This window comes from Amphiura filiformis, chromosome 13, assembly GCF_039555335.1.
Source record: "Amphiura filiformis chromosome 13, Afil_fr2py, whole genome shotgun sequence".
Lineage (NCBI taxonomy): Eukaryota > Metazoa > Echinodermata > Ophiuroidea > Amphilepidida > Amphiuridae > Amphiura > Amphiura filiformis.
In genome coordinates this window covers 36612392-36626278 of record NC_092640.1, presented here as the reverse complement: position 1 = coordinate 36626278, position 13887 = coordinate 36612392, and the positions used below count along the sequence as shown (strand labels likewise).

Sequence of the window (13887 nt, the reverse complement as noted above, 5' to 3'; positions counted from 1 at the left end):
TGTAAATCAGCTATATCTAGCTTTTCCGTAGTTAATTTTTTTTTTTCCGTGATGGAAAACGTTAATAAAGAGTTTATCTTTCGGGTCAAGTTATTTTACCCTTTGCAATCAATGCCACTATTTTGCAAAAGCAATTTTCCTTGCGACCTGTCATTTCCCCTAGACTTTTGCACGGGGAGTTTATGTACATCCGGGTACCTTATATCGTTTAATACGGTATGGCGACTTGTAGATGTCACGTGCGCATTTATATATGCGCATTTATATATACAACCGAAGTCCACTGTTTACACTCATTCTTTAAGTGTTGGTATCTTCTCCATCTGTTACCTTGGAGTGACTAGTTGAGTGGTACGGCATTTTTGGTCTAGTTGACAGGACGCCATACGCAAATTGGTCTTTTTAATTCGGTCTTCAATTATAGGGATAGTATTATCATGTCGAACAAGTGCAGTGTCGAAAAACGAAGGGTGCCCCTATTACAAAGCACCTGATGATAAGACATATGTTTGAGATGTGGTTAATTTATTATCTTTTATTTTTATCATATTTATGACACTAGATCGATCAGCCATCGCTAGGAATGAAGAGCAGGGACTACTACCTCGTAGAACAATATGCACATGTAAGTATACTGCGCCAATAAAGTATCCTTACACTTGGACAAATAATCACAATTTCCAAACTGAACAATATTGGAGTAAATTTGGTTTTGCAGTAGATGCACTATTTAATCCTGCCCATTATGACACCACATTGAATCCAATGTGACTTCAAGAAGTAAAGTTACAAGACGGTCTGTGGTGAAAAAAATGGTGTGCCACTCCCCTCCTCCCCATCCCCCAGTTCCAAAGACCTGGCTATGCCACTGAGTATCGTATAACACATACACGTTTATTTAATTAAACACAAGTATTTGCATTTATCCACAATCTTAACGAAGCATATAGTAGCATTAACGTAACATGTTTATATTTGTTAGTTTTTATTATTGGGAGGAGATGCTCCGTAAAGTTGGGTGTGGTCCGATTGTAACGCAGCGTGTTTTCAACCTTACAATGTGACCCATCACCTAAACACTCTCAGTTTTGACTGGCACTAAGGGCAGTGCAATGTTCCGATTTGGTAAAATACCAACCTACAATGTCTTTGCTCGTACCGCCTAACCGAAATACATTACACTTTCACCTGATACCAAAATCTTCGTTATTATGGTGAAAGTGGGGCGTGTTCGATCCGCAGCCATTTCGATTCTTACCTCCCTGACAACTATTGCTTTTCTTACAGCATGTCTGACGGGGTAATCAAGCGATATATACAGCTAACGTAAGCGACCGACTAAATTACAGTTGTCTCTGTTAAGCTCAATCTATTACCATTTATACCATATTGTCGATCATACTAATGGCCCAATATATCATTCTTTTGTAATCCACCAGCAGGCAGTTCTCGGAGATAACCCATCTGCATAGTATTATTAATATATCGAATATCAATAATAAGAGTTGAACATTGCAACATTTTTCTACATACAGTACAAGAAGGCATATTTCGATTACATGGTTACTATAGCCACGATGCTTGGAGCAGATGAAAGCGCAGCCACTATTGATATGACTGCTGTGTTAGAATATGAGACCCTACTGGCCAATGTAAGTAGATCTGATCTATTAACCATGGTACTATCACATTATAATGATTTCGTCCTCATTTTTTTTTTTTTGTGTGTGTGTGTGTGTGTAGTGGTGGGGGGGGGTGTGGGGGTGTATGTGTGTTGCTTGGAGATTGTTTTTAAATCAATGAGTGAAATGGACTTTCGAATGCTCTAAGTAAGATTCAATATGTAATTCGTACAATCCAAGGGGTAAATAACCAGAAAGCTGTAACTCACTATGATCAACTCTCACAAAATGACCATAGAGTTGACCAAATACCTCTTTGACATAATCCGGATTTGAAATCCGGATATCATACAAACATGTTAGGATGGCACATTTATTTTGTCTAAAAATTACAAAATCTCAATATTTCCTCCAGAATTTCTTTTGTTTTCTATTGATTTATGCTCATTTTTTGGTTTTGGGTGCAGGTGAGTGTGGTGAGTTAAGACTTTCTGGCTCTCAACCCTCGGATTGTTGATTTTCGTTGATGTACACCAAAGAGCACTCCGAACAGTCCAGGATAATGCCACATAAGTATGGAATATAAGTATTGGATAATAATACCATCCCAAGAATATAGATACAGATACATGTAATTTATTTGAAATTGTTATATTTGTGTATGTTAACTATTTGATTTTGAATTGTACGACATTGGCTGAGGATATGATTATGTGTTGATCACAATACTTTGGCTGAATTTATAATTTTGAATGTGTAATTTCAAAATAGGTAATTGTATTATTTAATAGTATTTTCGGCTATCATTTCTGAAATAAATTGCTTTGTGAGTCAGTCAATGCGAACCTTTTATATAAGTTTGTAATTATTGACGTATCTGAAAAACACAATTGGTTTAAAATTTAGTATTTGATCAGTTGTTGTAAAATACAACTATTCCTTATACCTTTCCTATAATATGTGTTTATATCGAGTATAAGGACTAATCACCTCTTACCCAATTTGAACTGTGATTATTTGGGAAACTATACTTTGTTAAAATTGTTTTGATTTATGACTGGATCTAATCAATTATGTCAAATCATTAAAATAATGTGTATATGTACAATACCGTAAAACCCCGTCTACAAGCATATGTAGTGGGTTTTTTTTTATAAAAGCTTAATTAATTCGAAGCAAGCGTTAATATACCAATACAATAGCTCGGTCTTAAAATAATACTTGTTTGTATATGCTTGGATCCGTAATTTATTTGCTCAAACTCCAGAATGGCGACTGGATTAATGTAGCTTGCATCAGAAGCACACTATATGCTTGTAGACGGGGTTTTACGGTATACGTTATAAAGATGTAGTCTTGTTAATACAAAGGAACAAAAGACTATACGAAAACAAGAACATATTAAATGAAATAATCATTTAACTAATTAATATACTTAAGCATTGTGTTTAATTCTAATTGTGAGTATTATAGTACTAGCTGTAACTAGGTGTACAGAATCCCACAATGTTCATCTTTTGGGCGCGATATTTTCTGTGACAAAACAGTTTTAATCTCATTCTCTTTCTATGTGGTTAGGACATCAGCCAAGAGATATGTACATTTATTCAGTACATGCGTTCTAAACACTTCAAAAATAGTAAGGCCCACTCCCCTTACACTCGAAGACAGTACATACTGGCCTCTGTGTTTCGTTTCGGAAAGTTACGATTTATATGTATAACATACACCACTTAAAATGTACCAAAGTAACTTACTCCGTCCACTCTTGCTGTCGGGCATCATCAAATTATCAGGTTTTATATTTATTTTGATATTTGAACAGATAACAATACCAGATGAAGAAAGACGTGACAAAGAAGCCTTATATAACCCAACCACTATTAGTGGTCTCGTAAAAGCTATCCCTGAGGTGAGAAATTACATTATAAGGGTTTATAGTAATGATAATAAATTAATCAAACGTAATTACGTAAACGATTGATGTCAGAATTACTTCATACATATATTATCATCTTACATTTATTTACTCAAAAGTATGCCATGTTTACCATTTGAGGCACATATTTTTGTGTGTGATGTGTTTCGAATTGTTATTGAGAATTAAGAACCCAATATTATCAAAGCATATTTCCCAATACATCTGAGTAAAGTATGATTATTCTGATATTGTTTTATATAATCTAGATTGATTGGGTGCAATATTTTAACACCATTATGCCAGATGAAATACCGACATTAAATGACACAGAAGAAGTAATTAATCAATCTCCAGATTATATGAAGAATGCTTCAAGAATAACAATGGATGAGACGCCTCAAAGGTAAAAAAGACACTTTACCATACTTCCCACCATGCACTATTCTAGAGGGTACTTCAGCCGTATTCCGAGTGTCGAGTCATTTCATTCTGGTACACGGACATTTCGGCTTTGTCTTTATCGGAAGAAAATAATCACGAAAAATGACGTACGATGACTAATACCTTTCGGGGGCAAACAATAAGAACATTTCTATACACTATTGACATTGGGTCGTCAGGAAAAGAGTTTCCTGTTATTGAAACCTACTGTTATTGAAACCCAAGTTTTAGGTGAAAAACTAATGACTGAACACACAGTGATATATTGTTTTTATCGTCCGTATCATGAAAAAAAGATTTAAAAAAAAAGAAACGTAAACAATATTTTTACACGTCGCTCTGTAACTACATCACTCGTGTATTTAATAATTACTTAGTTAGTAACATCGATGGCCTTTACGATAATCCACATGGAATCAGTATGTCCATTTTAAGACAAAAGACCATCAGATGCACACGATCTACATCATACCCTCTGGAATAGTGCATGATTGGAAGATGGGAAAAGGTCTACAGAATACACTTGGTTGGTTCAAGTATTTGATTTAGCTTTCGTTTGTTGTTGTATCTTTATAAAGAGAGGGCGTCCTATCTGCTGTTTCTTAAAAGGACTTCAGTCTAAATATTAATATATAAATTACATTTAGGAGAGAATAACATCATTACATGTTTAATTCGGCGGCAAATCCGCCATGAGCCGTTTTAGCGCCTGGTGAATGGTTGCAATATTGTTTCTCTCCTGCCAGTTTCCCTGAGCTTCACTGCTTTGTTTGGTTTTGATGTGATTTACAGATCCGGCCACCCACTCCAAAAATAGCCTGGAGTTGTATTCACCGATGTAAACTATCACATTAACTAGCAGCACATTGTGCGAGTGGATTGTTCAAACACGTTTCTAAAAATATGCATCCATTGGATATTTCATGGCAGATTATATACATAGTATAAGAAACGAAACGTATCCAACCCTGACCACCACGGTTGCTTGATGGCACGTAGAGCTGAGAACACTTTGGGCCTATAATATTAGCCCTAGAACTACGAAGAGGGTGACGGGAGTTGCATCCTCAGATTTTTTATCCGTCATACTACTGGCTTTTTACTTGTTAGTTTGAAATAATCATTTCCTTTTATATTTATGAGAAAATTGCATTTTTTAGAATTTTTGCGCCGAAAATCAATTTTGCCTATACTTTTGTACATAGCCAGAATTTCCAAAATGTGCACGAGCGCCCTCTCAATATGACGTCATAGTGACATTATGTGGTGAATGTTTGTACTTATTTTTTAAACACTAAATAGAGGAGACCCGTAGCTATACCTTGGTACCAAATATAAGGGTATATTATGACGTTCATTATTGAAAATTGGGGGCTTTGCAACCCCGTTGTAGTCCGTGTTACAAAATATTGCTCAGCATTTATCAAAATCATAACAGGGTAGAATTGGAGGGATAGTATGTCCCTCTATCAGTCAATATTTGTATATTAGAACGGATTTCACAAGCTATAAGAAAGTACCATTTTAGTGTGAGTTACAATTTGCAAATCAAAGACTTGAAAACGATCACTGTCTGTATTTTGAATAATTTCACTAATGTTTCGCAACGAAAGCATGATAGACGGTATTGGTATTAGTTGTGCTGAAAGATTTGTTTTCTTTAAATTTGGCTAAAATCATGTAAAATCATCTATTTGTAGCCAAAAATTATTAAAATATGGTTAAAATAAGTTTGCAAATGATCTCCAGGTTTTGGAGAAATTTTAGTGTAGTTCGAGCCTCCAGAAAAAAAGAATAATAATGCTTTAAAAAAAATCGCTCGACCGACCGACCTTACTTGAAAGGTCCGTCCGCCCGTAGAATAGGATTTTGTTTGTCGTTTAATGCTCTTCATGCTAGCCATGCGCTTCATCAATGGAAAAAGTTCAAGTTTTGAAATATTTTCTCAAAATATCAAGAGCTATCTTAAGAATTACTGAACCGTTACTATGCTTGTTTGTACTCATTTTATTGCAATTTTCATGCTGATTCCAATTATGGTCATGAAAATTTACTTTTCTGAAATTTTTGAATTTTGATTTCTTTTTTTCAAAACATGTCGTCTGCACTCGACACCCGCGTGAAGAGAGTTAATGTCTATAAGTAAGCCGAACGTCCGATAGTTACATACGGTATAATTATGTGTGGCTAAGTTTGTCAGCATTGTATTATTGATTCCTTTATTCCTCACACTTTCCTTTAATCTATCCGTTTCCAGAGTTGTTGCAAACTATTTGATATGGCGAATCACCATGAACAGAATATCATACCTAAGTCAGAGGTATAGAGATGCCCAGCAGGTCTACTATAATGTACTTGATGGTACCAGCTCAGTATCTGCCAGATGGCGTGATTGCGTCGACTATGTCAATAGTGCTTTGAAAATGGCATCTGGTCGTATGTATGTGGAGAAGAATTTCGCAGGAGACAGTAAAGAGAATGTAAGCATAAGCATTGATTTGTATATAACCATCAATGTACCTTATTCCCATTATCATGTTGTTGTCCGAGGTTGATTGCATGGATCTTGGCGTGCTATTTAATACAAATTGCGCAATCTTCAGTATAATCCATTTAACGGGCAAAGTTAAACAGTGGTGATTACGGAAAAATTGAGAACCGGTTGCATTTTACAAATATGTATTTGCCCTAGCATAATCTGATCATTTGATATGACAAAATGGCTCCCATTCAACGGGTGGCAGGCAATAATATAATAATAATAATACTTTATTTTTATAAAGCGCATTTACATCAAACAAGATCACAAAGCGCTGAACAATATTAAAACAAAATATAATAGTACAGATAAAATATAAAAACATCAATAAAAAGTACAGATAACATTATCATAAAAACAAATTAATATGAAAAACAAGATAATCACGAGATAATATAAGATAAAAGAAAAATACAATAACACCAAGATGGGTAATGCAATGAAGGAATGATTAATGAGCAGCAGATGCAGAAACACATTGCACTAACCAACTGGCTAACAGCAAAAAGCAAATGATGTAGGGCCGCCACAACAAATTCACGAGAGTAAAAAACAATCAAACTGAGCGGGCGTACACCAAAAGCAACAAACAATATGAATGAATAAAAAATATATAACTGCGCAAAAAGAAACTTAAACTAACACCTAAAATGCAATCTGCACAGGAAACGGAAACACGAGAGCAAAGGCCACAAAAATTAACTGTGCAGAAAGCAAAAAGGAAAAAATTTGAAGCAAAATTTACCAAAAAAATATATAGACAAAAACCGTGATGAGAATTGCAAAGGAAGAGGTGAACGAGCAAGAGCAAAACAATAACAACAATGCAATTACCATCGGTCTAATATAATAATAAGCAAATACCATCGGTCTAACATAATAATAAGCAAATACCATCGGTCAAACATAATAATAAGCACAAGAAAAGCAAAAAACTAAAAAAGCTAATAATGTAGGCCCACCACAAAACAATCATGTGAGCAAAACCAAAAGAAACAAGTGGGCATACATCAAAAGCAACAAAGCAATTATGGGGAAATAATGTAATGCAAAGAAAAAAGAAAATGATACTAATTAACACCGAAAAATGCAGTGTGCACAGGAAATGGAAAATACGAGAGCGAAGACCAAGTAACGAACTGTGCAAAATGCAAAAAACAATGATATACTTTGCTAGGATGCACAGCAGCAAGATTCACGAGAGCATAAATCAAACAAAATGAAAGTATTATGCATCAAAGCAATAATAGGCCTGTAAAATTACAAAAATCAAATAACATTGTAAAAATTACAAATCAAACAAGCAGGAGAATATAATTATAATACAAAATGATTAGAGTAAAACGCCAAAAATCAAATATACACACTGAGTAAAAATTAATATAATTGTCCGAGTCAATTTCAGATGATGTTCGGAAAATGCGCGTGTGAAGACAATGATGATGACCACAATGCACGGAGTATGTGATGAAGAGTTGTAAAATGTAATGAGATGATAACAATCTTGCACGGAAAATAATTCGCGGAAATGCAATCCAACAAAATAATATAATATACCAGGGGAGAGGTTACTAGCACATCACCCTGGCATTTGTAGAAAATAACAAAACATTAAATAACACAATGGCGGAAAGGATGGGCTTTCTAGCGTGATTTGAATATCGGTAGAGTTGTTGCAATGCAATGCGAATATCAAATGAGATGTATCTTGGCGAATATCATTGAGATGACGAAAAATAAGGATCACTAGAGGAGAGGTTACCAGCACTTCACTCTAGTGATTATTTACAGAAAACACATAATATTGGAATGCAGAAACAATATCTCTCGATGATAAAAACGTAGAAATGCAAATATAACGCCATTACGTTGCAAAAATATGATGAACAATGCACGGAAATTAAATCGCGGAAAATATGATATAGGGGAGAGGTTACTAGCACATCACCCTGGAAATTGAAATATATTATAAAACACTAATTAAAACATTGGCGGAACAGATGAGTTTTCAGGCGTGATTTGAACATCGGCACAGTTGTTGCTTGGCGAATATCAGTTGGTAAGCGATTCCAAAGAGATGGTGCGGCATAGGCAAACGCTCTTTCTCCGTAGAACTTCGTGCTCGGACGGCTGGTTTTCAGTAGATTATCACGCGAAGATCTTAATCGTCTTGAAGGAACATAAGGTTGTATGAGATCACAAATGAAGCCAGGTGCCATGGCATTCATAGCCTTGAAGGTGAGCAGAAGGATTTTAAACATAGCTTTATATTCCACAGGAAGCCAATGCAATTGGCGTAGTACTGGTGTGATATGCTCACGGCGAGATTTGCATAAAACTAAACGTGCTGCGGTGTTTTGCACGCGTTGGATTTTTGCGACTTCGGTATGCGTTAAACCGTACAACAAAGAATTTGCAGAGTCAATCCTAGATGTTACAAAGGCGTGGACGAGTCTAGCGGCAGTGTTTTCATCCAAATATTGGCGGATCTGGCCGATCTTCCGGATAGCAAACATCGCCGACTTGCAGATATTATTTACGTGGTCACTCATGCACAAAGACGCGTCCATGATGGCACCGAGGTTACGCGCTCTTAGCGATGACAACACTTCAACCTCACCAATGGATAGCTTCGCTTGAACAGGAGATGTGGATGAACTGTTGAAGCGGGAACAAAAATGAATAAGCTCAGTCTTGTCATCATTGAGGACTAGCTTATTAAATGCACACCATGTTTTGATATCAGCAATACATGCTTCCAACTTTTGGAGAGCTGAATCACGATCCTCAGGGTTGAAAACGAGGTATAACTGAGAGTCATCTGCGTAAAAAACACAGTCGATGCCATGCGACTCAATAACATCCTGGAGTGGCGCACTGTACAGGGTGAACAAAAGTGGCCCAGCTACCGACCCTTGCGGAACACCATAAGATAATGGAAGAGGATCAGATTGCACGTCGTCTATCAGAACCGATTGCGTACGATCAGCCATGTAAGACTCGATCCAGTTTAAAGCTGTACCTTTTATTCCATAGCGTGTACATAGACGGTCTAGCAACATACCATGGTCGATCGTGTCAAAAGCCGCCGAAAAATCTAAAAGGACTAGCATAGCCTCTTTCCGTCGATCAAGAGCAGATAATATATCATTCTGAACACGTAGGATGGCTGTTTCGGTGCTATGATGTTGCCTATATGCAGACTGCGAACGTGCTTGGAGGTTGTTTTCAGATAGATATGATTGCAGTTGTGATACGGCGACCCTCTCAATTACTTTGCCCAAGAAGGGGAGGTTGGAAATTGGACGATAGTTAGCATATACGTTGTGGTCGAGTCCAGCCTTTTTCAGCAATGGTCGAATAACAGCATGTTTCAGGCTCGATGGAACTACGCCGGTCTTCAGCGACTCGTTCACAATGGTTGTAATTGTTGATAGCAATTCCGGCAGACAGGTTTTAAAAAGCACCACAGGGAGGGGTCCAAGCTGCAAGATGTGGTGGAGGCAGACTTGATGATCTTGAAAACGTCACCCTCTGTTACTGAAGAAAACTCGGAGAATGAATGAATGCAATCCTTGACAACATTGGGTGTTGCAACGTCACTTGCAAGGGATCCACGGAGTCTTGTTACCTTATCCGCGAAGAAGTTGGCGAAGCTATCACCGAGCGACTTCGGGCAATCATGAGATGGCAGAGCTTGGTCAACTTTAGGATTTGAAAGCTTGTCAACTACACGAAACAGGTCCTTCGAATCTGTTTGACTAATCTGTGTACGATGGTAGTCAGTTTTTGCCTTATACAGGAGATCTTTGTAAAGATCACATTGGTCTTTGAAGTACTCTTTGTCTACAGAGAGTCTAGATTTAAGCCACTTTCGCTCCCGACGACGTTTCTCTTGCTTCGCTTCTCGAAGAGCATCTGAATACCACGGAGCATGTGGTCTAAGCATCACAGTTCGCTTGCGTAGGGGTGCGTGGGTATTTAACACACCAGTCAATGAAGATGAATACTCCTTGACGAGGCTTTCCAAATCAGGAGCCGGAGCAGAGAGCAAAGGTGAAGCACGAATGTCGTCAATAAATGCGTCAGTGTCCACACCTCGAAGTCTGCGAGATTCAACGTGTTTAACACTTAGTCCTGGGCGAGCTATATTGACAAAGCATCTGAGGGCATGGTGATCTGATGGTAGTCCACGATGGATCGATGGTGAGGAAACTAGATCTTCATCTTTTCTGGATATGATGAGATCTAATGTATGCCCCTTCTGATGAGTCGACCCGACGATATGTTGTTGCAAACCACATAGATCCAACATGTTTAGAAACGCCAACGCTTCACGATCATTGCAATCGTCGACATGGACATTGAAATCACCAGTGATCAGTAACCTGATAGGTGTCGCAATCACTGACTCCAGTAAGGAGGAAAACTCATCAAGAAACATGTTGAAAGTTTGCTTCTTGTTGGGTACACAGGGTACATCATACCAAACCCATGGTTGTTTGATGTCATGTAAAACTGTGTCATTGAAAAGTCGAACAATGATGGCGCTATTTATGTTAAATCTTGTTTGCATCTTAAGGGGTAGACACTTGTATAATCGTATTATAGACTAAAAATAGCCAAGGGAATTTTCAACTTTTTATCATAAAATGTAAGGAATAAATTACATTATTTGGCTAATTTAAATTAAGATGATGTAAATAACACCTTCAATTTGCACACAAATGCATAGTTTATAGAATGAAAATTACCACAAAAAAGCAGAAAAAGATAAATAATTTGATATTGAAAGAAAATATAGGTTAAAAATAGCTACAAAATATATGTGTTCACTAGTGTGATAGCTGTTGCTATTGTTAATAAATGATACTAAATGATATACCAAACAACGTGAGCCCTCATCAGAGTGTTATGAAGTGAATAAGTGGCACTAACTGGTCCCGAGGTGTTGGATGATTTGGACTACTCTTAGGGTCGTTTTATCTTTTCAGTTTCGGGAGCTCTATTGTTCAGAAACAAAAACCGCAAGGGATTATGTGAGTTGATCTGTAATTTGAATTCATTGAAATTTGAAGTACCGATCAGCTTAATTTTCAATATAGGTGGATGTTTGCTATCAATCAAGGCTGGATAAGACAAGATTATATTAACACACACAGTGTGTGGAACACCGGTGTTTTTAGTGGTCTAGCGCCACTTTCCACTTCCTCTAGTACCTACAATAGGCCTTTGATGTCGTGAAAAAGGGGTTCACGTTTATGTGACAAATTGCCAATTCGAATGAAACGGTCTCCTCCTTTTCTGTAAAAACGTTGAAAAGCAGCCCTTAAATCATAAAAGGACCGCTTTTGAGCCGATCGCACCCCAATAAATACTGCATACGGGCCTATGTCACCCGTCCCTCCTGACTTTTTTGTATCAATGCAGCACACCCTATTTCACTTCCTCTCTCCCCCTCCAAATCAGTATCTCCTCTCCCTGCCCGGCAATCTCTCTCTTCTCGTGTTCTTCTTTTTGTAGTCTTTCCGTCTCTCCCTTTCCTCTCTTTCTCTATCGCCTCCTTCCCTCACTTGTTCAGTCTGTCAGTCTCAAGTATCTCCCCTTCCTTTTTGTGAAATTTATCATTTTGATCAATGCCTGACAAAAATCAGCTCCACAAAAATAAAAATTTAGAATAAACTCCAGTCTCGCATATAGAATAAATTATCTTCACTCCAATGCAATTCTTTTGTATTGCATTTCAATATAACATGGTGACCAAATTGCCACTTGCACGCCTCATTGGGAGAAATTTAGCTATTCCAGACGCTCGTTTCATCGCCAATATGAAAGAATTTTGCTTATAACTTGCCAACATGGTCAGTACTAACAACGCTAGGATATTTTCACGAGCCACAAACATTTAAACACTTCTTTTGTCTAGAATAGCATCAACCCGCTCATCTCACGTTTTCATGTCAGAAATTAACATAACTCACCAAACCGAAAACAGAATTTGTCTTCGTTCAACTTTTCAGTGAGCAACAAAAGACTAGAATAAAAGTATTGTGCACACGTACATTGCTAACACTTCAAAATAACAATGAGATCCGAAACCGAAACTGAAACAGGAACCTAAACTGAAAAGATAAAACGACCATTAGTATCAACCATCCATCAAAAATCACCCACCGCCGCGTATTTTACACTACGTTCTTATATTTGTTTTACTATACATCATGAAGCCTAGGACAACAGGGGCACTGAAGCATTAAAATATAGGGAGGGGGTTTGTAGCAGTAAACTAATTGCTTAGTTTCAATGGAAACAGGCTCTATTGCCGTAGCAGTAAATCAACAAAAATAGTATATTCCATCTAGTGTTTAAATTTTCATTTTGCATTAATCTTCTTTAGATGTTGAAAATGATAGCAAACTTGAAGACTGCGTTTAAAGACATGCTTACATACAATGAGTGGATGGACGAAGACACTAAGATTGTTGCAAGAGAAAAGGTAGGAGCCCCATAATTCCCACTTCAGAATTTAAATAATGAAATGAAATAATGAATCTTTCCTTGGTATATACCAAATATACAACTCCCATAATATAAATTAATTGTTATTTTATTGATATTATTATCATAAAAATCTTGCAGTGTAACGCTATGCGTCATCAAATTGGTTACCCGGACTGGATTATGGAGGACTCGACACTTGATGAATTTTATGTGAAGGTAATGTTATAAGTATTTTAACGAAAAAGTACGCCACAGGTCTTATTTACGTTTTCAGCAATTAGTCGTCTTTGTGCCAGCGCCTGAAATAAACAATTTACCAGTTTGCCACAGGGCCAGTTTGTCATGCAGCCAAGGGTTATACGCTGGCGAAGTTACGTAATAATCAGATTAACTACCATAGCAATAGGTGAAAACAATTTTTGTAATATTAGTATCTTTGACAAGACTGGTATTGTATTCAATCTATGATTACAGACATACACAGGTGATGAGTGTAACCTGCTTGTAGTGCAGCGCGATATGTTCAAAAGTGTTTTTACCTATTGCTATGGTAATTAATCCGATTAATTACGTAACTTCGCCAGCGTATATAACCCAGATAATCCAGCCTTATCGCATTTTCAACTAAACTAGACGAAGATAAAATGGGACTAATTTGTTTAAGGAACCTCGTGCCTAACGAACGGACTTTAATGAACAAATTTGAAACCCATAGAATGTAATTAGGATAATGTACAAATCTACACCAAAGTACATTATTGCAATTAAACTTCTTAACAGGCTACTTTTTCCAGATTATCAAAATTTCGGGCAATATATTTATTTCTATTTATGTCAAAGAGTGCAAACTATTTTGCAGTCAT

The 13887-nt window shown here is 36.9% G+C and overlaps 1 protein-coding gene across 1 annotated transcript in view; it reads left to right on the top strand.

Annotated features, from left to right (window-relative positions):
• Positions 1 to 13887, top strand: part of LOC140168290 (membrane metallo-endopeptidase-like 1) — a 46266-nt gene that overhangs the window by 21455 nt on the left and 10924 nt on the right. The window contains exons 7-13 of the mRNA XM_072191644.1: positions 563 to 625; positions 1536 to 1652; positions 3448 to 3534; positions 3810 to 3946; positions 6242 to 6464; positions 12921 to 13019; positions 13163 to 13240. Of these exons, the coding sequence (XP_072047745.1) occupies positions 563 to 625; positions 1536 to 1652; positions 3448 to 3534; positions 3810 to 3946; positions 6242 to 6464; positions 12921 to 13019; positions 13163 to 13240 (804 nt within the window). The remainder of the gene's footprint in view (positions 1 to 562; positions 626 to 1535; positions 1653 to 3447; positions 3535 to 3809; positions 3947 to 6241; positions 6465 to 12920; positions 13020 to 13162; positions 13241 to 13887) is intronic.